The 23,997-nt window shown below is 53.5% G+C and overlaps 9 protein-coding genes and 2 non-coding genes across 11 annotated transcripts; 6 read left to right on the top strand and 5 right to left on the bottom strand.

The window, feature by feature from the left end:
• The first annotated feature begins 1,869 nt into the window (after positions 1 to 1,869).
• Positions 1,870 to 1,941, top strand: N0V96_009902. The gene has a single exon. It is a non-coding gene; the product is annotated as a tRNA-Thr (tRNA).
• Positions 1,942 to 2,595: 654 nt separating this feature from the next.
• N0V96_009901 (uncharacterized protein) lies at positions 2,596 to 3,182 on the bottom strand (the record flags this gene model as incomplete). Its single annotated transcript, XM_053198006.2, has 2 exons — positions 2,596 to 2,934; positions 3,015 to 3,182. 2 exons carry the CDS (start codon positions 3,180 to 3,182, stop codon positions 2,596 to 2,598), a joined length of 507 nt encoding a protein of 168 aa, XP_053044497.2.
• Positions 3,183 to 4,796: 1,614 nt separating this feature from the next.
• Positions 4,797 to 6,582, top strand: N0V96_009900 (uncharacterized protein; the record flags this gene model as incomplete). Its single annotated transcript, XM_065758777.1, has 4 exons — positions 4,797 to 4,992; positions 5,334 to 5,602; positions 5,658 to 5,931; positions 5,981 to 6,582. 4 exons carry the CDS (start codon positions 4,797 to 4,799, stop codon positions 6,580 to 6,582), a joined length of 1,341 nt encoding a protein of 446 aa, XP_065612544.1.
• Positions 6,583 to 7,557: 975 nt separating this feature from the next.
• On the bottom strand, positions 7,558 to 7,664 carry N0V96_009899. The gene has a single exon. It is a non-coding gene; the product is annotated as a tRNA-Met (tRNA).
• Positions 7,665 to 8,790: 1,126 nt separating this feature from the next.
• Positions 8,791 to 10,234, top strand: N0V96_009898 (uncharacterized protein; the record flags this gene model as incomplete). Its single annotated transcript, XM_053198008.2, has 2 exons — positions 8,791 to 8,795; positions 9,028 to 10,234. The coding sequence occupies 2 exons, from the start codon at positions 8,791 to 8,793 to the stop codon at positions 10,232 to 10,234; spliced, it is 1,212 nt and encodes a 403-aa protein (XP_053044499.2).
• A 906-nt stretch (positions 10,235 to 11,140) lies between these two features.
• On the bottom strand, positions 11,141 to 12,611 carry RPT2 (ATPase of 26S proteasome regulatory subunit 4; the record flags this gene model as incomplete). The annotated part of the gene is made up of 3 exons (XM_053198009.2): positions 11,141 to 11,647; positions 11,700 to 12,506; positions 12,570 to 12,611. The coding sequence occupies 3 exons, from the start codon at positions 12,609 to 12,611 to the stop codon at positions 11,141 to 11,143; spliced, it is 1,356 nt and encodes a 451-aa protein (XP_053044500.1).
• A 1,957-nt stretch (positions 12,612 to 14,568) lies between these two features.
• On the top strand, positions 14,569 to 15,464 carry ubc1 (Ubiquitin-conjugating enzyme E2 1; the record flags this gene model as incomplete). Its single annotated transcript, XM_053198010.2, has 3 exons — positions 14,569 to 14,835; positions 14,932 to 15,203; positions 15,290 to 15,464. 3 exons carry the CDS (start codon positions 14,569 to 14,571, stop codon positions 15,462 to 15,464), a joined length of 714 nt encoding a protein of 237 aa, XP_053044501.1.
• A 1,251-nt stretch (positions 15,465 to 16,715) lies between these two features.
• On the bottom strand, positions 16,716 to 18,174 carry LSC1 (ligase of succinyl-coa; the record flags this gene model as incomplete). The annotated part of the gene is made up of 5 exons (XM_053198011.1): positions 16,716 to 17,305; positions 17,408 to 17,496; positions 17,566 to 17,692; positions 17,802 to 17,830; positions 18,008 to 18,174. The coding sequence occupies 5 exons, from the start codon at positions 18,172 to 18,174 to the stop codon at positions 16,716 to 16,718; spliced, it is 1,002 nt and encodes a 333-aa protein (XP_053044502.1).
• Positions 18,175 to 18,997: 823 nt separating this feature from the next.
• Positions 18,998 to 20,783, top strand: ELP3 (Elongator subunit; the record flags this gene model as incomplete). The annotated part of the gene is made up of 2 exons (XM_053198012.1): positions 18,998 to 19,292; positions 19,351 to 20,783. 2 exons carry the CDS (start codon positions 18,998 to 19,000, stop codon positions 20,781 to 20,783), a joined length of 1,728 nt encoding a protein of 575 aa, XP_053044503.1.
• Positions 20,784 to 21,082: 299 nt separating this feature from the next.
• On the bottom strand, positions 21,083 to 21,685 carry N0V96_009893 (uncharacterized protein; the record flags this gene model as incomplete). The annotated part of the gene is made up of 1 exon (XM_053198013.1): positions 21,083 to 21,685. The coding sequence occupies one exon, from the start codon at positions 21,683 to 21,685 to the stop codon at positions 21,083 to 21,085; it is 603 nt and encodes a 200-aa protein (XP_053044504.1).
• Positions 21,686 to 22,992: 1,307 nt separating this feature from the next.
• hob3 (BAR adaptor protein Hob3) lies at positions 22,993 to 23,698 on the top strand (the record flags this gene model as incomplete). The annotated part of the gene is made up of 3 exons (XM_053198014.2): positions 22,993 to 23,138; positions 23,194 to 23,252; positions 23,304 to 23,698. The coding sequence occupies 3 exons, from the start codon at positions 22,993 to 22,995 to the stop codon at positions 23,696 to 23,698; spliced, it is 600 nt and encodes a 199-aa protein (XP_053044505.1).
• Positions 23,699 to 23,997: the final 299 nt, after the last annotated feature.

Raw genomic sequence — 23,997 nt, 5'->3', positions numbered from 1 at the left:
CCCAATAACCATCTGACGAGCTGAGATAGCGTAATTGGGTCGCAGCAGGTTGCTGTTGCTTCTAAAGGAAAGGAGGCCGAGAATGCCGTACAACTTGTCTCGAAAGTCTGAAGCGTGAGACTTGGAGGTAAGTGCCATTATTTCCCAGAGGCCATTGGCATTTATATGTCCTCGTGTAATATATTGGAACCATGGGGCGTCTGTGTTCTTCCAATAATTTATTCTCTTGTTTCCTCGGTCGTTCCTCAACTCTGAGAGCTTATGAGTGGTAGTATGATCCGCTGTGAATATCGTATTCCCAATCGGAATGAGAATGCGCGGCGCGAGCACTAACTCCTGTATGACCCAAACTCGACTGAAGTACCTCCGCTTCAACAGCTTCAAAATATTCGGAGTCGAGTAAGGTTGTGAGAACGGCACAGCATAGCCAGTTGATGTTTCAAGCTCATGAAGCCATCGTCGCTCTGGCAAGCCTGATAGCTCGCTCGGTACCAGGTCATTGCCTATCCAAGCCCATACTTGCGAGCATCTCGAGTAGATCTGGCCCATTTTGGTCACTTGCGTAGCTCTCTCCTCCGCATTATTCTGGTCGATACAGATTGCGTCGACCCAAACTAGCTTCAAACCTCGAGATGGGCTTAAATATCGCAACATGTCGCAGCAGTTTTTGGTTTGAAAGATGATGTCCCAGTGATCGCCAACGTAAATTGGATGAGATCTATGTTCCTAAGTTAGTGAATGCTCAACTTCGTCGAGACCTAAAGGTTGCTTATCTACCGTTCGGAGTTGCCATTCTCATCGCCCCAAGTGTATGATACAGCATCATAGTCAGGAAAGTGCGAATCCTTGTGTGACGCCAAGTCTACATGTATGGGATACGATTTGCCCCTGTCCCCGATCGCATGGAGAACAGCAAGGCGGAATTCATCCGATGAAAGCGGAGTCACGGCACCCTGATCCACAATAGCCGGATCAGAGGAGTGGCATGAAGCCGACTGAGTCTCTTGATCATCCTTGCTCTTATCGGCTGGCGGATGGTTTAAGTCTTCCCCAGAGGTGAATGTGACTGTAGGTGGCCAGCTGAGGTTGAGACTCCCATAATCTTCGTCGTTTGGCACTGAAAGAACAGGGTTTTGACGGTCCGACATTTTGAGTCGAGCGTGAGCTGAGGTTTGACATTTCTCGCAGCGAGGGATTCGATCGTCTCCAATGTGAATGATAGGCGACGTGCACCAATCCACATGCCAGCGGCTCATATTGATGGCAGTGGCACTGACTTCCTCGCGGATGTGGGGGAGTGATGTTGATGAAACTGACGATGGCTGCCGTACTATGACTTGGGAATGATGGTTCTGAATGAGTTGATGTTCGATTTTTCGGCGTCCGGCTTTGAGGGAACACAACTAGTATCAACAGCGGCTGGCTTGTACGGAAGACATTGAGGGCGAATAATGCGGTGTAAGATTGAGGTCGCCTTCCAACCCATCCTGCTCCTCATCTACTTTGTGTGACAACTGGTTCAAGTCTGCCTCGGCGGGTGCAAAGCCAATAGAACTTGGGCATTGATGGCAGCGTGCGTTGGTGAGACTTTCTCCTGCATCAACCAACCCAGCCACTCAAAACCAGGCTAGTAGATTCTTTCCGCCCTTGTTGCATTAACTTGGAAGTCGTGATGGCAAACTGAGCTGGTGATCATCGCCGAGGTACCTCTCTGTCCACATTCTGCTTATGAGGTGTGGAAGGGCAAACGCCCAGACGTATATGAGGATAGATGCTTTGAGGTTGTTCGAGCTGTTGTGATTCCTGTTACTGAAGAGAAAGAGGGCAAGCCACATATTCAAAATTCTGACTCCGGAGATCATTCAATTCGCCAGCATGGCCAAGTGGTAAGGCATCGCACTTGTAATGCGGGGATCCTGTGTTCGATCCACAGTGTTGGCACCATGATTTCGTTTTGCATTTTTTGATCAATGCTAACATCGTCGTGAGTGCAGCCTATTATTTTTTGACTGGGAATGTTGTCGAATGTGGTCGTTGGCAGCTCCGTCTTGACTTTGCCTTTAAGTTTCATGCACAGACCGAAATTGGAGGGATTGTTGGGGAAATATTGCGACATACTTTGCAGGTTTGGGGTCGCGGCATTACCCAATTGTCCCATCCAGTGCGGGCTAAGATCAGGAGTACGTGCTCCAGTAAGGGATCAATAGTAGGGGATTGTGTGATGATCTGACCCTATTCCCATTATTCCCGTGGAAAGAGTGATTATCAAAGACGTTGTTTTACAAGAAGACTGCAGAGCTTTTGTCGACCTCAAATCTCACTCGATGGGATAGTGGATGTGGTAACGAGTTGCCATTACAGCTCGGAACAGGCACCGGCGAATAGTTGATAGTCACAGTGTATCCAGTCGATGAGCGAAAGAAGTGTAAAAATTGACATAGCGATCCTTTGGGAAATGTACCCATCCCTTTTGAAAGACCGCATTTTCCCAGACCCATTCCTGGTATCCGTACCTTTCCCAACGCCAAAGCGGCCGTTCATCATCACGATTTGATGATATCTAGTACATATATGGTTTACACACTTCCCCCAATTTTAGTTGTGGGCGTGTGTATGAATGCCATCCTCGCGCTTGGTTACTGCATACGTCTTCCCGTTCGGGGCATCTACCTCGAGATCACCCCTGGCCCGGATCGGGGACATTTCATATAAACGCTTCGCGACGACGAAGCTGCCGGCAGCCCAGATCCACACGAGGACACCAATCGAGCAGGTAAAGAAGAGAATCGGGACGAGGACGAGGAGGGCAATGCCGATCCAGAAGAGGGAGAAGACGACAGCGGCACCGAGAGCGAAGGCGACGGTCGAGGCGGAGAAGGACACGAAGACGAGAATTGGGAGGAAGGAGAAGATAAATTGGCAAAGGATGAAGGCCTGTAATTGATTCGTTAGCATTATTATCTTTTGGCAAGAGATCAATTGGTAGATGGGGGGGAGGGGGGAGCTCCACGTACAAAGAGGAAAGGCTGCTCCTGGGCAAAGTTGTAGGCATTGCCGTAAGCCCTTTGTCTGGTGTCGGAGCTGACGACCCGATTGATCTGTCGCTGGCCGTAGGCATAGACGCCAGCGGCGTTGTCCTTGGCCGAAGCCTTGATGTCGTTGTAGTCGCTGTGCGATGCCATGGTGGGCAATTGCTCTAGGGATATATCGTAGAGGACGAATGACGTTCGTTGATCGTAGATGGGCGTCAGTGATGTTGAAGATGGAGGGATAGTCGATCAGGACTTTGGAAGAGGTTCGTCGGGGTAGTCGCCTTTTTCTTCAATATGCAATTTGACGTCTCTTCTTAGCTCCCCAGGGATGGACGGGAGGCTGCGATTCGAGAGGGGTCGGTCGAATGATTGGGGTGGGCGCTCGCAGGGAGACACGGGAGAGACACTGGCGCAGCGCAGCGCAGCGATTATGCGACAGAATACTTGGTACAAGTAGCTCGGAAACGGCAAGCGGCAGACTGGTGACGGATGAGTGTGACGGATGAGTGACGGAGGCACTTGAGACTGGACGGATGTAAGAAGCTAAGAAGCCATAGCTGGCGATGGACAGTTGGATTTGCAGCTGATGCTGACATTGACACCTCTGACGTCTCCTTTCTTTGGCTGAAAAGCGTGAGGAAAGCTGAAGGTACGGATACAAACTGAGGTGCTCCTGGCTGACCTCACCACCTTTCAGGGAAAGGACGGCAAGTCGCGTTCCGCCGGGGCGCGTCATGCAGGTCGTAATTTAGCACTGCGTGCCTGCGTTCAGCTGGTTCCTGGACTCCTGGAGAGGTACCTGCCCATGCTGCCCTGCAGAGAAGGGAAGAAGATGGGGCGTAAGCCACACGTGGCAGCATCAGCCACATCTAACCTGATGGATAAAGCTATCCGGTACGTACTCTCATCAGATGCGGAGAGGAAGGAGCTTGGGCCACTCATCGAGAAAGTGTCCGGACCTACCTACGGAGTACCCGTGCGCAGATCTGCACGAAACGGAAGGACCTTTCGCTCCGTCCGTTCTCGACCGTTTCGAAAGTTACGGTCACGTGCTGTTTCGGCCGGTGCGGAACGGATGGGGAACTTAGGTGCCAGCCTGAGGACCACCTGCCAGCAGTTCCAATTTCCAGGAGAGCAGGCGCAACTCGGGAAGCTTGCCGGTCCCCAAGTCCCTGCCCGACAGTCTCGACTCTTGCGACCCTTTCATCTGTGACACCTGCAACGTTTAATCTGTCAAGAAGATCTGTCAAAAAGGATCTGTCAGGCTGTCAATTCCATCGTCTTCCCTATTTTAAACACCGCCCTCGCATTATCTTGATCCCATTTGTGACATTCGTCATCGACGCACTCCAGATCAGATCCCACCGACCGTGTTGCGCATGCTCCATCTGCATCTGCGAGTGCATGGGTCCCGGTCCATTAGCCGCAGCGTGTAGGGCCCCGGGCCGCGCGACTCTCGCACTTGGAACAGGGCTGGCTGGCTGTTGGCGTTAGTTTAGTTGCGTCCTGCAGCCCGGCAGTATGAAGAGCGGCGCCACCGAGCCTGGGGATCAGATAATCCATCTTTGGACTGCATCTCTCTTGTCCAAGCGTCAAACCAGCCCTTGAGACATCTCATTACAGTCCCCAGGAACATAGGAGAGCGAGAGAGAGAGAGGAAGAGAGAGGAAGAGGGATCGAACTCTTCTCACTTACGAGTTAAACGGTAACTGCCCCGGCGGTGCTCGTCATTCTAAAAGGTGTATGTATCCGCACTCCGTCCGTATGGAGACCGAGTCAAATGCCATGAACGGCGCGCCGGAAAGGAACGGGTCCACCACCTCGCTCAAGGACGAAGTCGCGGCTCTAGAGAACGGCGCCGAACGGCCAAAGATGGGCGCCGCGATCCGCGGAACACGCATAGGTCACAAGAAGTCGAGGAATGGGTGTCAGCAGTGCAAGAAACGGCGTGTCAAGGTCAGTTCAGTTCCCTTATTCAGGGCCCTGGTCTCTGCAGCAAGCCACGCCAAGCTATCCTCTTGAGGCTGGAGACTGGTGAGGATTATGGTGACTTCAATCGCCAACTAACAAACGACCAGTGTGATGAGAGTCGGCCATGTCGCAACTGTGTACGACACGACGTCAAGTGCAGTCTTGTCCTGACGCCATTCGCACCTCAGCTTCCTGCCGTGACCGAGTCGCCAAAACCGAATCAAGATGCTGCGAGTACAGCAACACCAGGCAGTATCGGGGAAGCCTCAACGACTAGTCGCCCAGCCAGCCGGCGCGAGAGACCATCGCCTCAATTGTCTTCATTAAAAGACAAGGTCGCCGCCATCCAGGGCCTGCTGTCAGAGTTTACGGCTGAAGTGGATGCCCTCAACCAAAACGGTCATGACAACTACTCCAGCCCGGGCAATGGCTCCAGTCATGGAGACTCAGGAGACTCTCAGGGTATTTCACAAGCTGACTGGCTCACCGACATGCAACTCGTCCATCACTTTACCTCCAACACGGCTCATACTCTCTCTGAGAATCCAGACTTTGTACACCTGTGGACTACGACTGTCCCTCAGATTGCATTCGCCAACGTAAGTATTTCCCTATACCCTATCTGCATCCTTACACTCAACTAAAACTTTCCAGGACTTCCTCCTCCACGGCATCCTCGCCGTATCAGCTATCCACAGAGCCCATATCAACCCCGAGAAGAGGGACGAGTACGCCAACTTATCAGCACGCCATCAGAATATCGCCCTGAGCCAGTTCTCGCCAGGACTGAGCGAGATTGGCGAGAACAACGCAGACGCCTACGTACTCCACGCAATATGCATCTTCCTTCTCAACACCTACTCCATCGCGAACCCCCACGGGCCCATCACATCCAAGGACGTCGCCCAGTCCTTCATCCTACTACAAGGTCGGTGCTTCACCCATCTCACGTCTCTGCCATACTGACCCCGCCCTAGGCATCAAGAGCATTCTCACACTCCCCTTTGCCCACCGATACATCTCCAACGGCCCATTGGCCCGCTGGCTTTATCAAGGTGGCGTCGAACCGGCCGTCGGAGGCAACTTTGCCTCGAAAATCGACGACCTCCTCACTCTCACGCGAAGCATGGCCCCATCAGACGATACAACTACCTGCCAATCTGCCCTCGAGGGCCTCAAAATCACCTTTGCCGCAGTCTCCGCCCCGCAGCATAGGTCTGGTCTGGTCTGGCGCTGGGCCGTCTCTCTCCCCCAGCCCTTTCTCGAGCTGATGATACAGAACCACCCCATGGCCCTCGTCATCCTCATGCACTACGCGGCGCTAGTGCACGCCTTTGAGCGGAACATGTGGTACCTCGTCGGCTGGGGCAACAATGTAGCATCGGCTTTAGACCAGGCTATCCAAGAACCATGGAGGGAGTGGATTCAGTGGCCTCTGAGGTGTATCCGAGAGGGTGTTGATATTCGGCAGGTTGAGCCGTTCAAGCCGGTGCCGATTGAGAGCGTCCCGAGGACGCAGCCTCCCACTGCTGCCAATTTCAAGCTGGACCTCTTCAGGTTGGGCGAGCCACCAGCATGACGCGCTCGAGGATTCGATTCAGATTAGACATACCTGAGAGATTGATCCGTCGACCGAAATGGTGCGGACTGAGCCTCTGATGAGAGAGCGACTCTCGAGCGGCTCTTCTTTGGGACCGTATCTTCAAAGCATCACTCGATGACGTAGCGAGAGAGCTTCTGGCGATACTACAGTCTCGACGGCGGCTCAAGGTGGGCAGAAATACGCCTCGCCCTTTTGGAAACCCTGGGCACACGCCCAGCTTCGGCCGCGGCACAGCTTCACTCTAACAAGGGTGGTGTGGCGGCCTGCTTGAACGCCAGATAGCACGACCTGGTTCAGACTGAGGGGTCGACCCTTGGATCACAGGGCCACTAAGTGAGCGCCCCACGTACCAAGCATCATGCAGTAAAGGCTTCGTAAAATCAAAGAATGGGGCATTTACAGTCATCGAGCGATGCAAAGCGCAACGCTCGAGGCGTCAAAGAATCCATCAATGTGGTGGCATTACATAGGGGGAGGACATAGAGGGAGCCTGGAAGGCATGAGCCACCTAGGTCAGCATTTTAGCTACGCCAACAGAAGAAGAGAGTTGGACCTGGGAGAAAACCTATAACAATACCGTTGACCTGCAGAGACAATTTCAACAACAATATCACCCGGCAGTCTCTATGACGCTACTGGAGATAATCAAACATGCGAGCCATTCGAGCTCGTCTCATTCAATTCATTTCCATCAAATAATTATACAGTACCAAACTATGTCATTCATCGTCCCCTATACCTAATTAACATCTTGTCCAATGTTCAGATTGAAGACCTTTGCGACTGGCTCTTGGTGTGCTGTTGTTTTGTTGGTACCGAGATATCACTAATGGAATGGTATACCACCGCGGCACAGCAAAGCAACAACAACACACAAAAAAGAAGCCAAATTAAGTGCAATTGAATGACAACTCAAAAACCATGCAAAAGAGAGCTAGAAGCAAAAGCAAATGTCCCTAGCAAGGCTCGAACTTGCGACCTTTGGATAACCCCTAGATGCTCTAGGGTCATATATATTTGATATGAGACCAACGCTCTACCGACTGAGCCATAGAGACTGTTTGATGAAGAGCAGAACGTGATTAGGGCTTTAGTTACTGTAGCGGGGTTAGCTTGCAGCCCGTTAGTGCGCCATCCCGCGCCTCCCCCACAGCCCCCCGCACCCCACCTCGCTCTTCCGCCGCGCTTCGGCCTCCCGCCGTTAACTTCGGCCACCGCGAATCCCGCGAGGACTTCAAAGTACCACCGAACCGCGTACTGCTCGTCTTACCATGGGCGGTAGACTTGAGCCAACGTAGGACAATATTATCTTGGCTCTCTTAGCCAAGCTTCCTAATCATACCCAATTATCAGGCAGTTTACCAAGACCACGAGGACACTTGCGCGTTTCTGACAATTACACACCACGAGATGCTCCCAAACTCTTCGTCTCACCCTTGCTGCGCCACCACTACCTTGTTGGTTCTCTTTCTTCCGAAATGGGTGTGAGCTGGAGTAAGGCACTGCATTTCGTCCCAACTTGAGTCTATCCCTAAGAGTCTTGAGGGGCTGGACTGGAAGAAGCAGTCACATGAAACGAATAACACAAGCCCAAGCTTTTTTGCTCTTTGAGTAAGTATAGTAAGTAGTCTTGGACATGGGATGATTGATGACCCCGCGTTCTTGACCACTGCCATTCACAATGCCGATCTCTAGCTATCTATGTTCTCTACTGACGCATCCCATCCGTCTTGCCCCCCCTTCACTCCGTACTCAAGTCCCTCCGCCTCCGAGTGAATTCCTATCCCGACCATTACCCAACTACACTTCCTACACGTAGACATCTCTCGCCCAGCCGGACGCCCAGACGCCAAGAAGCATGAACCATCACCAAGCACTCACCACCTCCTCTTCCAACGGACAAACTCCCATTGGCCCGTCAGTCTCATTCTCTCCTAGACTCATCCACCACCCCCCGGCCACCGTCTCACCTCTCACTGTCTTGGACACCATCCTCGCGAGGCGAGACCTCTTTCTCGGCCCCTCCCCTTTGCATCTGCCATGGTGCTACAACTATTCCCGCCGGCTGGGCAAGCGTGAAGCTGCGTGCGCGAGTGCAACGTCATCCCGGCTTCCGGCCTAGAGGTTGTTGGTCCGGCTGAAGGGGCGATCCCTGATGACGCCTCCTGCTGGTCCACGCCTCGAATGAGGTGTGTTGTTGAGATGAAGAATGTATATATCATGCTCACGAGCACCGTCCAAGTTGAGATTGTTTTCTGTTCTCTCTATCAAACACAGCAGACAAGCAAACATCTATAGCAGGTCAGAGCTTGCAAAACGATACCCTGCACAACGGATATCACGATATCCCAACATCGACTTACACCACCACAACTTCAACATCACCAACACCCAACAACACCATCATGACCCTCGTCACAGAACCCAAGCCCTCCCAGGCTCCCTCCCAAACCCACGAAGCCGAAGCAGACACCCACTCCTCCACTCAACCCCCTCCTCTTCCTCTTCAGCCCGCTCAACAATCTCCCGCCGCCTCTCCCTAACCCGCACCCTCTCCTCCCTCCACCGAGCCCGCACCAACACCACCGAACGAGCCCCTCCATCCGTAAAACCCCCCGGCAAAGGCTTCGGCGCAAACCTCCACAAGATCACAACAACAGCCGGCATCCCCTTCAACAAAGCCGCCAACCTCGTCGGCGCAGAAGGCTGGTTCCCGCAAACCATGCCCCGCGAGTGCGCAAAAGCAGCACGCATCCTCCACGCCTTCACAGACCTCGGCCCGGAACCCCCCAAAGCCCAAGGACCCCTCCACCCGCTCGGCATCACCCGCCGCTCAATGGTCACCATCCCCCACCAGGTCCTCGCCCACTGCGCCGGCCTCGCCATCTTCAACACCCTCCGCGCAGGGGCGTACATGGGCTCCCTCGCCGCCGGGTCCGGCATCGTCGTCGCGCGCAGACCGGATGGAACCTGGTCCCCTCCCTCGTCGTTCGTCGTATCCACCCTAGGCGCGGGCTTCATGTTCGGCCTCGACATCTACGACTGCGTCCTCGTCCTCAACACAGCAGCCCAAGTCGCAGCCTTCACGCACCCGCGCGTCTCCCTCGGCACAGAAGCCTCCGTCGCCATCGGGCCCGTCGGCACAGGCGGCGCCGTGGAAGCCGCTGTGTCAAAGACGGCGAGGCCAATGTACAGCTACATGAAGTCCCGCGGCCTCTGGGCGGGCGTGCAGATCGACGGGACGATCATGCTCGCGAGACAGGACTGTAACAGCGTGGCCTACGCGGACCGACGCATCTCGGCCAAGAAGATTCTGCAGACGCAGGCCGAGTGGCCCGAGGGGTCGATGCCGCTTTGGCAGACGTTGATGGCGTTGGAGGGGCGGTATTCGATGGATCCTGCTATTGCGAGGGAGGTTGCGATGATGGGGCCGCCGGGGGATGCTACGCCGCCGCCGCCGATGGAGGATGATGATGTGCCTGCGCCGGCATATACGCCTTCTGTGGCGTCGCAGCTGAATTTGAACACTTACGGTGGGGGCGAAGAGGGCATCACGAACGCGCCCAAGGATGCGGAAGAGGAGCCTGTCTTGGATGAAAAGGAGAGGCTGAGGCGGGCGGGATACTAAGTTGTGGTTCAAGTTCTTTGTCGACGAATTTCCTTTGATTGGATGTTTCTTACAAGTTTGTCTTAGCTTGAATAATCTATGTAGTTTGGGCATCATTTCTTTTAGATTTGGGATTACGGATTATGGCGCGCAACATTAGACTGTCAAAATAGTTTCCTATAGCACGATATCAAGACCTTACGAATCCTCATTCTCCAAATATCAGTCTCTGTACCTTTCCCACCATCAACCCAAAATCAAGCGCGGGGAATCAAATGAGAGAATAAGCTTTCGGGACTTCGCCTCATCGCCTAGGAACTTCCTTGGCGCTCCCCAGCCGCACATGTCAGGGATGCTGTCCCTTCGGAATAGAGCCTGTGAGGTCTAGATCTCAATTCACTTCATGCAAAAAGAGCCTAGCCGAGACTGTCAAGCTGTACAATCACGCCTTGGGTTTCGAGTGCCAGGAAGAAAGTTCGTCTGGACATCACGCTTCCTCTGACATTGAGATTGCCACTCTGTGAGCTGGCGGTCAATTTCACCGTTGAGATCCTGGCACCCTTCCGTTAGTATGCGGAGAGATATTGGTACCTTACTAAGGACCTCCCTTCGACCAATTCGCTTCATGTCGACAGATGGCATTTCATGTAGCTTGAATTCGAGGTCCTCGTTCGATGCTTGTAGTAAATGGTTCACCTGGGAATCGACAAGCCGTGAGTCGGAGCCTTACGATAGTATACCTTCCAAAATGTCGATTATAGCTTCACGACATGCTTCGCACAGTCATCACTTCACGCTGCAACATTGTCAATCCATGTCATGTCGTTAATCAATGCCAAGTCAACGTCAAGTAACGTCAAGGCATGCCTTGCCATTATCTCTATCGTAGTCCCGTCTAGCTTTAGTCCCGTACCCTCGTCATACAAACTACAAGTACAAGCCCTCAGGCTCACTCTCCTGCTTGGTGCGAAGGACTCTCTCTCTGGCCGACCGGAAGTCTGCCATCTGGACCCTCATACGGCGTTCACGAAGAGCCAAGAGACCAGCCTCTGAGCAAATGGCCTTGATGTCGGCACCAGAAAGGTCGTCCTTCTGCGAGATGAACTCCTCAAGATCGACATCGTCATTGAGTGACATCTTGGATGTGTGAAGCGTAAAGATCTTGCGCTTAGTATTCTGATCGGGGTTCTCAAAGAGAATCTTTCTGTCGATACGTCCGGGACGGATCAGGGCAGGGTCGAGAGTCTCGATCTTGTTGGTGGCCATAATGACCTTCACGTCACCGCGGTCGTCGAAACCGTCAAGCTGGTTGAGAAGTTCCAGCATGGTTCTCTGGACTTCACGCTCACCGCCGGATGTTGAGTCGTAACGCTTCGTGCCGATAGCATCGATTTCGTCAATGAAGACAATCGAGGGGGCGTTCTCGCCAGCAACCTAGACTTGTTAGTGATCAATTGGCATGGTGAAATCATCAAGACAGGCTTACCTGGAACAACTGGCGGACGAGACGGGGACCGTCACCGAGGTACTTTTGAATCAGTTCACTTCCCACTATACGCAGGAAAGTGGCAGACGTCTGGTTGGCAACGGCCTTGGCGAGCAGCGTCTTTCCGGTACCGGGAGCACCGTAGAGAATGACACCTTTCGGCGGCTTGATACCCATCTCCTCGTACAGCTCCGGATGCAGCAGAGGAAGCTCGACTGATTCTCTGACTTCCTGAATCTGCTGCTCCAAACCACCAATATCGGCGTACGACTCCGTCGGGGCCTTGTCCAGCTTCATCACACTGACCAGCGGATCAGCATCATCAGTCAGGACACCAACAATGCTGACGCTCTTGTGATGAAGAAGGACACTGGCGCCGGGTTCCAGCAAGTCCTTGTCGACGAAGCTCATGATGCTAACATAGTACTCGGGACCAGTCGTGCTACTGACGATGGCGTGGTCATCGTCAATCATCTCCTCCAGCGTGCCGACGCCCATGGGGCTGCCACGCATATCGTCAACACGGCCACGCTCGTCTGCCATGCGGTCGACATCACCCTCGGGGCCAACGGCTGCACCCTCCTTGACGGCCTTGGCCTTGCGAAGGCGCTCTTGGTTCTCGACGTATTCCTCTTCGAGGATCAAGTGATCGTGGATTCGCTGCATTCGTAGTAGACGGAGTTTGCATCGGCTGGTGGGGAAGACGGCGGGAAGCTTCGCAGCGGCGCTGGTGCCAGCCGCCTTTCTCTTCTTGCGACCGACTCTGGTGGTAGGGCGTGGGGGAGGCTCGTACTTGGGCTTCTCCTTCTGTATCGCCAGTTAGTCTGTCTTCACCTATCTGTGTTTTGAATTCGAGTCCGAAGAACATACCTTCTTATCCTTCTCGTCCTTTCCATCGCCTCCACCACCCATTCCTGACTGGTTTTGACCCTACGGAGCTGTTAGATTGTGGCTGCCACGTTTCGGACAGTGATGCTCACCATCTTGTGCCACGGGGAGCTCCGAGAGCTCAGTGGAAGTGTGCAGACGGCTTTTCTGTGTTGATGGGGAGAAAAACGGACGGTCCTCTGATTCGGGGAGGTATCGAGGTGTCGTCAATGAGCTTGTGATGATGATGGTTGTAGGTGGGTTCCGGAGATGGAGATGGAAGCGCAGGGGAGCAATGGAAGGCAAGGCTGCTGCTGCTTGCGTAGGTAATCAGTGCGTAGCAACACCGGGGCCACTGCAGGCGGCAGGAAACGCGACGCTCAGCTTCCCTGGCTCACTTGGACCGGATTTGGAAAGGGCGGATCCAAGGTCACGTGCCTACACAGAACGATTATCTAAGCGCCGCTGCTGAGTCGGTCTCCCAACCAGACGAGCTCGATGTTCTCTTTCCACCCTTCTAGGATTGAAGCCGCTAAGAAGTAAAAGAAGAAGAGCAAGAATACAGACCTTATCTTACCTACAATTTCATGCCTTTAATTCGGTGTTCACGGATCCCTTCTGAGAGAAGTTGATCATGGTTGGCTTGTTCCTCGGGCTTGTTTTTCAGGTTCTGAGTAGCGTTTACCTTGCTTTCTCATTCATCTTACACTAAAGCCCAGCTTGATCACGATCTAAACACTCCTTTGATGAATTTACAAGGGGAGCTCGCTGGCTTCTTTCAACACTGGTATCCTATACAGAGCCGGCCCCGGCTGGAATGATTTGCTGTATTTCAGGAATAGCTTGAAAGACCTATGGGGGCCATGTAAATGATATTTAGTCAAGTAGATGAGTAACGGACGCCTTCCAAGAATTTGCGAATATTCTGCTGGTTTCCATGCCACATCTTGCCTGCTACCCTGACAGCGAGGGTCATTTGACACCAGTTATGGATTGAAAGAGAATGATATGACTGAAGTTTGAGAATGACTCTCGTGCATTGCTTTTGTTACTAGAACGCTGAACTGAGTGCTCGAATTGGTTACCTGTACAAAATCATAATTACAAAGGATGACCAAAGACTGTTAGGCAGACACTGACTGCTTGTCACCAATTCTGTTAAATTGCATCGATGCTTTGGGAAACCTAGGGCGTATTTGCCAGCAGAGCTGAAGCAAAGTTTGGCTCCCCTCGCACAGAGTTTAGCTGATGGATGTCTGTCACATCTGTGTAAGTGAGGCCTTTGGTGACACCGAGGGTCATGGCGTCTGGTTGATTGGGTTGTCAAGGCCAGTCTCAGTCCTGAATTCTCCAGTCAGATCTTCTAAATGTTACATATTTCTTTGTAGGTCGCAAGCTGTTCATCTGCTTTGACTACCTTGGATATTCAGAATTCGAGAAATGTGGATTGAGACTCGTTGGTGTAACCAGACGGTAAAAGTGACAGGTCCAGTGTTGCCTACCTTGCCTTACCTAAGCTTGGATGTACCTCTGATGCTCTTGCACTGTTCCCGACCCCGCCCTCTCCCGCACCTCAGCTCCTCCAGCGGGCCACACAGCTCCCTGGAGGCTGACGGCCCTGACAATCCCAGGGCGCTAAGGTGCGGTAGTGGGCTTGCACGGACCATTCCAGCATCATCTGTCGCTGAAGGGGGGAGGGGCACGTCCACCGGCTCTCCTTCTCCTCTCAGGTGAGGCAAGCTGCGACTGGAAGTTGGGTTCCGACGCCGAGCGGTCTTTTGCCAACACCACCACCAACACCAACACCAACACAACCTTGCCTCGCTTTCTTCTCGAGAAACACCAAGTAACAACACATCACTAACTCGAACCACACAGCTCGAAATTAACTACGATACATACTCTACAAGCACACAGCTCGAATCTTCACCACTACCCACGCTACTACTAAGGAATACTTAGCCATCGACAACCCCCATCGAACCCGCAACACATCTACACCATGTCTGGCCCCAGTCCCAGGGAGCGACGGATCGGAAAGGAGCTGATGGACATTCGTAACGACAAGGACAACTCTGGAGTATTTGCTCAGCCGCTCGACGAGGCCAACTTGTTGCATCTCAAGGGATCCTTTCCCGCACCACCCGATACACCTTACGCCGGCGGCTTGTACGAAGTCGACATTAAGATTCCCGACAGCTACCCCTTCAAGTCTCCCACAATCAAGTTCATCACCAAGATCTGGCACCCCAATGTCAGCAGTCAAACTGTGAGTGTTTTCTCCATCGCCTCGTTGTGGTTCGCCCTCTTCCACAACACAGATGCCCTTCATTGCAACTGGTACTAGAGATGCTGACCGGAACAGGGTGCCATTTGTCTTGACACACTTGGCAGTGGCTGGTCTCCAGTGCAGACGATAAAGACGGCACTGCTTTCCCTCCGCATGCTGCTCGAGTTCCCGAACCCCAAGGACCCCCAAGACGCAGAGGTGGCCAAGATGATGCTGGAGAACCCCGAGGGTTTTGCGAAAAAAGCACACGAGTGGGCTGTTAAGCACGCTGGTGCACCGTCAAAGGATTTTGACACAACAAAGTACAAGCAAGTTGCTTCCGAAGTAAAGGAAGATGACGCAAATAGGTGCGTTTCCAAGAGTCGGCTCCAAGCTTGACGGAGTCTAAGGCACAAGAAACATGCATAAAGAGACAAGGCTGACAGGTTTACAGGTATGCTGGCTACAACAAGGATCTTATTGATCGCTTTGTCGGCATGGGATTCGAGCTCGATGCTGTCGTTGAGGCCTTTACCTTTATTGGAATCGACCGCAACGGTGGCATGGACTATGAGCTGGAGGAGGCGTACCTTGGCGACATCACCGCCCACCTCCTCGGCGAGCAATGATTCGACTACCCGAAAAGAAGGTCGCTCGATGGAACGGTCGATCGAGGTCGACGGCCACCCGGCTATCACATTCGCTCCGAGGCGATATGAGTACAAAGTCACGAACACGGCAAATCATGAGACGACAGGCAGCATTGCATCGAGTTTGGAGTTGGTCTACATCTAGAGTTGGGCATTAGTGGAATTCTGGCTTTCATGGCGAGTGGTTCGTTGACGCTGCGGTAGGGGGACTTGGAGCGACCTAGGCCCAAAAAGCTTAGGAATATGTCGCCTTCGATTACTCACTGCTTGCGCGCTCGTATGAACCATTTTAGCTTTGACAGCAACGTGTCGCATGTCTGGTATCCAGGCGGGAATAGGGACGGTTGGTTTGAACGGGGCACGGAGTATTTGCCTGCCTGAGCGTTTGGCTCTGGCAGTTCCGCATCGCGGGCTTTTGGCGTTTTGGGCACGCGGGATGTTTTGGTTTCTTCTACTCTTCTTCCATCACGGCTTTCCAGCAGCTTTCTAGCAAGAGTGTTTTCTGTAAGATACACAGGTAGCCCTAGCTTATGTATGCTTTCTCGCATACCAAGGTCGCATTGGCTTCTTTTGTAGTAGGCTGGTGACTCAAAATCCACATTATCCAATATGAAAGCTGCATCCTTTCCTCCGGAAACTGGTCCCCAGTTTTTCTGGGCCGAAGCCGCTTCCCCTCGGGGTTCGGGGACGGGACCCTTGTTGATTTTACTCTGGGGTTGTGGTTGTATGGGGAGTCGTACGACGGCAAGGGCCCTACATGCCGAGATGGCGCGAAGCGCAACGAATGAGGTCAGAGGAACGAGAGAGCGGGTAGCATTGCATATATCTTGCGGTAAAAAAAAAATTGTTTATAAAGCTTGGGGAATTGGAGATACAAGAACGGGAGATGGATGGATGGGAGAGAGAACCCGCAGTATTTTGAGGAACTTCTTTCAAACTTTCCCATTCTTTCCACTTTCCTTCATTTGCTTGCCCTGTTGTTCCTTGCCCAACCTCCAGTCTATATCAAGTTATTTGGGGCAACATGTTCAAACACACACGCACACGCACTCAGCGCAACCCGCACGATGCAAAGGGAGCAGCGCCGTCCGTTATCCTCCGCACTGACACGAAGGGACCATCCCGGTGACTACGCTCTCAACACAAGATTCTCTTCTTTAACATGTTACATACACAGCTGAAGCCTTTCCCTTCAACGTCTGGAAGATATGATGTGGTTTATGGTTTTTTTTACAAGAGGTCGCGGCGGACGAACTCGTCGTAGAGGGCCTTGCCAAGACCGGCGGGGGAGGGCTCGACAATGACACCGGCGGACTTGAGCGCGGAGATCTTGGAGTCGGCACCGCCCTTGCCGCCAGAGACGATGGCACCGGCGTGACCCATGCGGCGGCCGGGGGGAGCGGAGATACCGGCGATGAAGGAGACAACGGGCTTGCCGCCGTTGACGGTGTTGTTGGCGCGGAGGAAGTCGGCGGCGTCCTCCTCGGCGGAACCACCAATCTCGCCAATCATGATGATGCCGTCCGTCTCCTCGTCCTTGAGGAAGACGTTGAGGCAGTCAATGAAGTTGGTGCCGCTGAAGGGGTCACCGCCGATACCGACGACGAGGGACTGGCCGAGGCCGGCCTGGGTGGTCTGGTTGACGGCCTCGTAGGTGAGGGTGCCGGAGCGGGAGACGATACCGATGCGGCCGCGCTTGTGGATGAAGCCGGGCATGATGCCGATCTTGCACTGGCCGGGGGCGATGATGCCGGGGCAGTTGGGGCCGACGAGGCGGGTCTTGGATTGCGTCTTCAGCATGTTGGTGATGCGGACCATGTCTGGGGGATTGTGAGTATTCGAGCTGCGAGATAGGTTCAAACCCTCCAAAGCTTCAAAAGTGAAGCTTTAGAGGAATTTAGGGAGGGCAAAGGAGAGCATACCATGCTGGGGGATACCCTCAGTAATGCAGACGACGAGGGGGATCTCGGCGGCAATGGCCTCCTCGATACCGGCGGCGGCCAGAGGGGGGCTGATGGGATTCTAGGTCAGCATCCTGCTCTCCCAGTAATGTTCTTTCGACATTGTAGAGTTTACGTACGGGACGAAGATGGCGGTGGCATCGGCGCCAGTCTCCTTGACGGCCTCGCTGACGTTACCGAAGACGGGGAGACCGAGGTGCTCCTGGCCAGCCTTCTTGGGGTTCGTTCCACCGACGACCTTGGTGCCTGTACATGTCCATTGATATCAGCCTCGGAGTGTTTCCAAAGTAAGGTTTTGCGATGCGCGAGAGAGAGATATGGGTCGCGCAATTGCTTCGGAGTTATTATCGCGTACCGTAGTCGATGGCCTGTTGCGCGTGGAAGCTGTGTCGCAAACCGTTGTTAGCCGGGACTGATCTTCTTTCATGTCTATCTGCGCAGACACGGCGGACACAGTAAATATCGCCAGATATGCCTCTCCCCAAAACACCCAAACAGGGGTGGGAAAACATGTGCTACTAGTCGGCACCTCGGGCGTCGGAGGAAGATAACACCACTTACGTTCCCTGCTTGCCAGTGAAGCCCTGGAAAAGCACCTTGGTCTCGGAGTTGATGCGCAGGTTGTCGATGGTCTTGGTGTAAGGGCCAGCTGCCGAGGCGCTGTATGCACGCTTCGCGGCTTGGTTCAGGAGCTTGCCTGCCGGCCGCATCTGTCTCAAGGACTGCATCTTGGGCGATGTGTGGATGTGTGGATGTGTGAAAAGACGTGTAACAGCGCAGCTTCGAAAGAACCGCAGCGCCAATTAAGAAGAGGATGTAATGGGATTCGGAGGAGGATCTCGTGGGCGAGAGAGGATGGGAGATGGCGGCTATCGTGGGGGAAGAGAAAAAGAGAAGATAGCTGTGGCTGCAATGCAAATTCACGTCACTTTCCGAAAGAAGGGTCAAACTCGCAGTAGGGGAAGGCCAGCAGCAAAACTTGAACCGAGCTCTTTCGCTTCTTTTGCGAGACAACCGGGTCTGCAGCAGGCGAGCCACGACTCCACGAGGGAAGCACGGGACCCGAACGCCCGGGAAAACCCGTGGCCCATTTCGGCGGTGCGGTGAAAGGAATGATCCGATCGGACCAATGAAGGCCGCGGCAATCAGAACGGCTCAGAGATGGGAACATTGGGAAGGAACCGAAGGGCACCCTGCCAGCTGTGCCTGCCAACCTCTCCTGCATTTGGACGGTACGTATGGTACGTACCCACTTTGACATGCAGATTTGACGTGTGGCGTTTCCAAATGAGTGAAGCTGTGGCTGATTACCCCACCATCCAGCGACTTGCATTTGACGGTTTCCTCCAAAATTTCCAAAGTGATCGGACAGTCAACTCTCCAACCCCCAACCACACCCCGACTTTATGACTCTGACGACTTGACGCTACGGGGGCGAAATCACGGCAAACACGCGACCAAATTCGACTTGAAAATCTACCACCGTAATACCACGAACGACCGAAGAGACGAGCGCCCATCGAACTCAGATTACCCCCCATACCCCTCAAGATGGCGACAACCACAGTCACCGTCACCAAGGGGCGGTCCAAGAACGACAACCTCCCCCCCGAGAACGAGCGCTTCCTACGATGCTGTGCAGATGTCGCCAATGCCCTCATTGAAGACCACGAGGCTATCAGGGACCCCAAGAATCCGCCAAAGGATCTCAACCTTAATTCTTTGCGCAACAAGTTTTCCAGGAAGCATAAGCTTGCCAATATTCCACCCCTCACAGCCATTATTGCTGCGATTCCTGAGCACTACAAGAAATACATCCTGCCGAAGCTCATTGCAAAGCCAATCCGTATGCTGTCTTTTTAGCCTCTTCACATAACCAGGCGCATGCTTATCATACCTTCCAGGAACATCATCGGGTATCGCCGTTGTGGCGGTAATGTGCAAGCCTCACAGATGTCCGCATATTGCCTATACGGGTAACATTTGCGTCTACTGCCCCGGCGGTCCAGACTCCGATTTCGAATACAGCACACAATCCTACACTGGATACGAACCTACATCGATGCGAGCGATCCGCGCACGTTACGACCCCTTCGAGCAGGCCCGCGGCCGTGTCGACCAGCTCAAGTCTCTGGGGCACTCAGTTGACAAGGTCGAGTACATCATCATGGGCGGCACATTCATGTCACTGCCCGTGCCGTACAGGGAGGACTTCATCGCTCAACTACACAATGCGCTCAGCGGATACCAGACGTCGAATGTGGACGAGGCAGTGGAGGCCAGCGAAATGAGCAACATCAAGTGTGTCGGTATCACAATCGAGACGAGGCCGGATTACTGTTGGCAGCCACACCTGACGGATATGTTGCGTTATGGCTGCACGAGGTTGGAGATCGGAGTGCAGTCGCTGTACGAAGATGTCGCAAGAGACACAAATCGTGGCCACACTGTTGCCGCCGTCGCCGAGACGTTCTGCCTGGCCAAGGACGCAGGCTTCAAGGTGGTCAGTCACATGATGCCTGATTTGCCCAACGTGGGCATGGAGAGAGATCTGGACCAGTTCCGCGAGTACTTTGAGAGCCCCGCGTTCCGTACGGATGGTCTCAAGATTTACCCGACTCTCGTCATCAGAGGTACCGGCTTATATGAGCTGTGGCGTACAGGCCGATACCAGAATTACACCCCCAACGGCTTGATCGATCTCGTCGCACGAATTCTGGCCCTGATCCCGCCGTGGACACGTATCTACCGAGTGCAGAGAGATATCCCTATGCCTTTGGTCACATCTGGTGTAGAAAACGGCAATTTGCGCGAACTGGCACTGGCGAGAATGAAGGATTTCGGCACAACATGTCGAGATGTGCGGACGCGCGAGGTCGGTGTCAACGAGGTCAAGAACAAGATTAGGCCGAACCAGATCGAGCTGGTGCGACGAGACTACACAGCCAACGGCGGATGGGAAACGTTCCTTGCGTACGAGGATCCGAAGCAGGACATCCTCGTTGCCCTGTTGCGTCTACGAAAGTGCACCGAAAAGTACACGTACAGAGAGGAGCTCGTTGGACAGCCGACGAGTCTGGTCAGAGAGTTGCACGTTTATGGCACCGCAGTGCCGGTACACGCCAGAGATCCGAAGAAGTTCCAGCACCAGGGTTTCGGTACGCTGCTGATGGAGGAGGCAGAGAGAATCGCAAGGGACGAGCACGGCAGCGAAAAGATTAGTGTTATTTCTGGAGTAGGTGTGAGAAGCTACTACGCTAAGCTCGGGTACTGGCTCGATGGGCCGTACATGAGCAAGTGGCTTGATGGGCGGCCTGGGCCTGATGAAGCTACATGAAGTAATGATGGAGACGCTCACTGATGGCGAATCGATTCGCTCTGTGGCCTCTTCATAGTCTCTAGCCCCGACGGCTTGAAGCCTTGCTCGGCGCGCCCGGCACTAGGGACGGGCTCAGTCCTGTTGTCCTAGGTCCATGGGATCTGCAGAGGCGCATTGGCAACGATCGTCGTCTCGTGCTGCATTCTTGTTGCCTTTATTTATGTTGAAGGCTCAGAATTGATGTCGGGTACGGTATGGGCTACAGGGCGCCCAAGGTGTGAGATTGAGGATTGAAGCTGAGTGAAGTTTCGGATGCTTCACTTCCCAGCTGCAGCGTCAAGCTTCTCCTCGAATGCGAGGAGGCACTCAAGGACACCAGGTCCTCCATTGGTTTCCAGGGCAGACCATTGGTCCTTGGTCATGCGCTTCAGGACGTAGTTAGATACCGTAGAGTGATCGCGCTGATCGGGCCGTCCAATGCCAACTGCTATCCTCGCCCACTTTGACTCTGGGTAATCTGCCTCGCGGAGACAATTGTTGACGCTCTTGATGCCATTGTGGCCTCTGTGGCTGCTCTTCCACTTTCTCGTCTTGACGAAGCCTAGTTCCTCCTCCAGATCGTCGTGGACAAGGATGAGACTCAGGTCTGCTGGGTTCCGGGCGCCCAGGGTTTCCTTCCATGCTTTTGCCAGCCATTTTCCGGTTACATTCATGACGGAGGGGCTCTGGATCATTGCATATTTGGGCCCGAATGAGGCCAGACAGGAGCTGCCGCCGAAACGGCCTCTGTGGAAGGCGGGTTGAGAGGGGCCCAGGAGTTTCTGTAGAGAGTTGAGAGCATGGTGGCCGGCGGAGTGAAGGGTGTTGTAGTGTGGCTCTGGATTTCCCAGGCTGATGAGGAGGAAGCGAGGTGCGTTCATTTTTGTTTCTTTTCTGTGGTGCTGTGTATGATGTTGTGAAATGACTGAATTGAGATGCAATGGTGGTGTTGAGAATTCAGAATGAGAGACTATGAGTTTCCGGGACTTGTAAGGTTATTAAAGACTAGACTGAACATATCCCCGGTAAGCATAAAGGAATTTGAGGCCATTCTCCTGGTCTAACAAGGCCTGCATAAGAAGCCATATAAGCACCTTGTGTTTGCACAAAGAGGCTTCTGGGCTGAATTGGCCTCGTGCACGGCTGCACTATGTTGTCTTACCTAATCACCAACGCTGAGTCACCGGGGAGTGAACCATCGGGAAAAGGGCACTTGCGCCCACCGCCATGGCTCTAGTTGACCTTAGGTAAGCACAGCAGGAAGAGCCAGAAAAATGGCTACAGGGCTGAGCCACAGAGCTACCCGGCGCTAAGAGGAGCTAACACCAACAAGGACGTGGCGCAGCCCCAAAGCCTCTGTTCGCTGACGTCGATTTCCGTTTCTGGGCGCTGCCCGGGTGCAGTTGGGTCTCCCCCAGCATGCTCAGGTGCTGTGCTCCGAGTGCATTGAGTGATTCGTCCGCGCAATCAAAACCGCATTTCCTTTCTCCCCCTCCACCACCCAGTGCACCACCCCCCCATCAATTCAACTCCGGACGACGAAACGGCCTTCCTACGAACAACGATACCTGCCGAAACCACCAAGTGATCAGTTCACACACGTTACCCGCTCGAGCATTATTGTGCCTTTGAACTTTTATTCCGAACCTTAGCACCGAGTACGAAGAGGAAACACACAGCAAGACAGCCAAGATGTCGTGGGCAGGTACGACTTGAGAGTCTCGGATGACCCCTCCTCGGGCGCAACCTGAGCAAAAAGGAAATGGAGGACCACCAACTCAAGGATCTGGACTGATGGTACTTGGCTACAGGATTCAAGAAAAATGTCAACCGCGCGACGACGCAGGTGATGATGAAGACGGGTGAGCCCTTTCTGCCCAACTTACAGTCACAAATACGGAGAGGTTCTGATCTTGGCAGGCCATGTGGAGAAGACCAACGACCGCGACTACGAGGTGGAAGAGAGGTGAGCTGCACCCTATACCCAGGGCCGAGATACCCGACAAAAGAAAAAAAAAATACTGAGACTTTTTTTTTGGCAGACGATTCAGAACCATGGAGACGGCTTCCTTGCGGTTGCAGAAGGAGGCAAAGGGCTACTTGGATTCATTGCGAGGTGTGTTTGGCGGTCTACAACTAAGGACCCCCCTTGCCAAGAATGACAGTGGGCTAACTCTGTTCAACAGCCATGACTGCTTCCCAGATGCGCATTGCCGAGACGATAGACGCCTTTTACGGAGACTCTGGTGCGAAAGACGGCGTGAGCAGAAGTTACAAGCAGGCGGTGGAGGACCTTGATGCCGAGACCATTAAGGCGCTGGATGGCCCTTACCAGTATGATCACAGGTAACACCTCGATTACCAGCATTTTGACTAATGTACGATGCAGACAAACCGTTCTCGAGCCCATCTCACGCTTCTGCGCCTACTTCCCAGACGTAAACGAATGTCGGTATAATCCAGGCTGTACTTTGATGTCAGATTGCTGACCCTTCCCAGGCATCAAGAAGCGCGGCCACAAGCTCCTCGACTACGATGCACTACGCGCCAAGGTCAAGAAGCTCGTCGAGAAGCCCGATAAGGACGTGACCAAGCTGCCCCGCGCCGAGAAGGAGATGGAAATGGCAAAGGCCGCCTACGAGCAGCTCAACGAGCAGCTGTCGTCGGAACTTCCCCAGCTCATCGACCTCCGCGTGCCGTATCTCGATCCGACTTTCGAGGCCCTCGTCAAGATCCAGCTGCGCTTCTGCGCCGAGGCGTACAGTCGCATGGCGCAGGTGCAACAGTACCTGGACGCGGATACTAGAGAACAGTATGCGCAAGGTCAGCTGGATCAGCGTGTCGAGCAAGTGCTGCAGGAGATTCGCGAGCTCAGCATCAGTGGCACCGTATGAGCGAGACGTTTGTTCTTTTCTTTGTCACTTTGCGCGTCTTAATCTGGGGTGATGGGTTTCACTCAAGAATCTCCTGGTAATGGGAGGGGAGTTTTATACACGAGCATGGTCTAGGAAGGGTCAAGGCTTTTGGGGATTGTAATAGAGAAAAAGAAACGCAGCCCCCTAGACTTTGCGAGTCACGACGGGAGGGACTTTGGGAGAATTACCGAGTCCCATGACGACTTTGCATTCATGTATGAAAAATGACTTTTTTCTTTCTTTCTTAATCAAGGGTATCATTGGTTCAACCGTCACGC

This window comes from Colletotrichum fioriniae, assembly GCF_027942845.1.
Source record: "Colletotrichum fioriniae strain IMI 355084 chromosome Unknown scaffold_13, whole genome shotgun sequence".
Taxonomy (NCBI): Eukaryota; Fungi; Ascomycota; class Sordariomycetes; order Glomerellales; family Glomerellaceae; genus Colletotrichum; species Colletotrichum fioriniae.
This window is presented reverse-complemented; position numbering and strand designations above follow the sequence as displayed.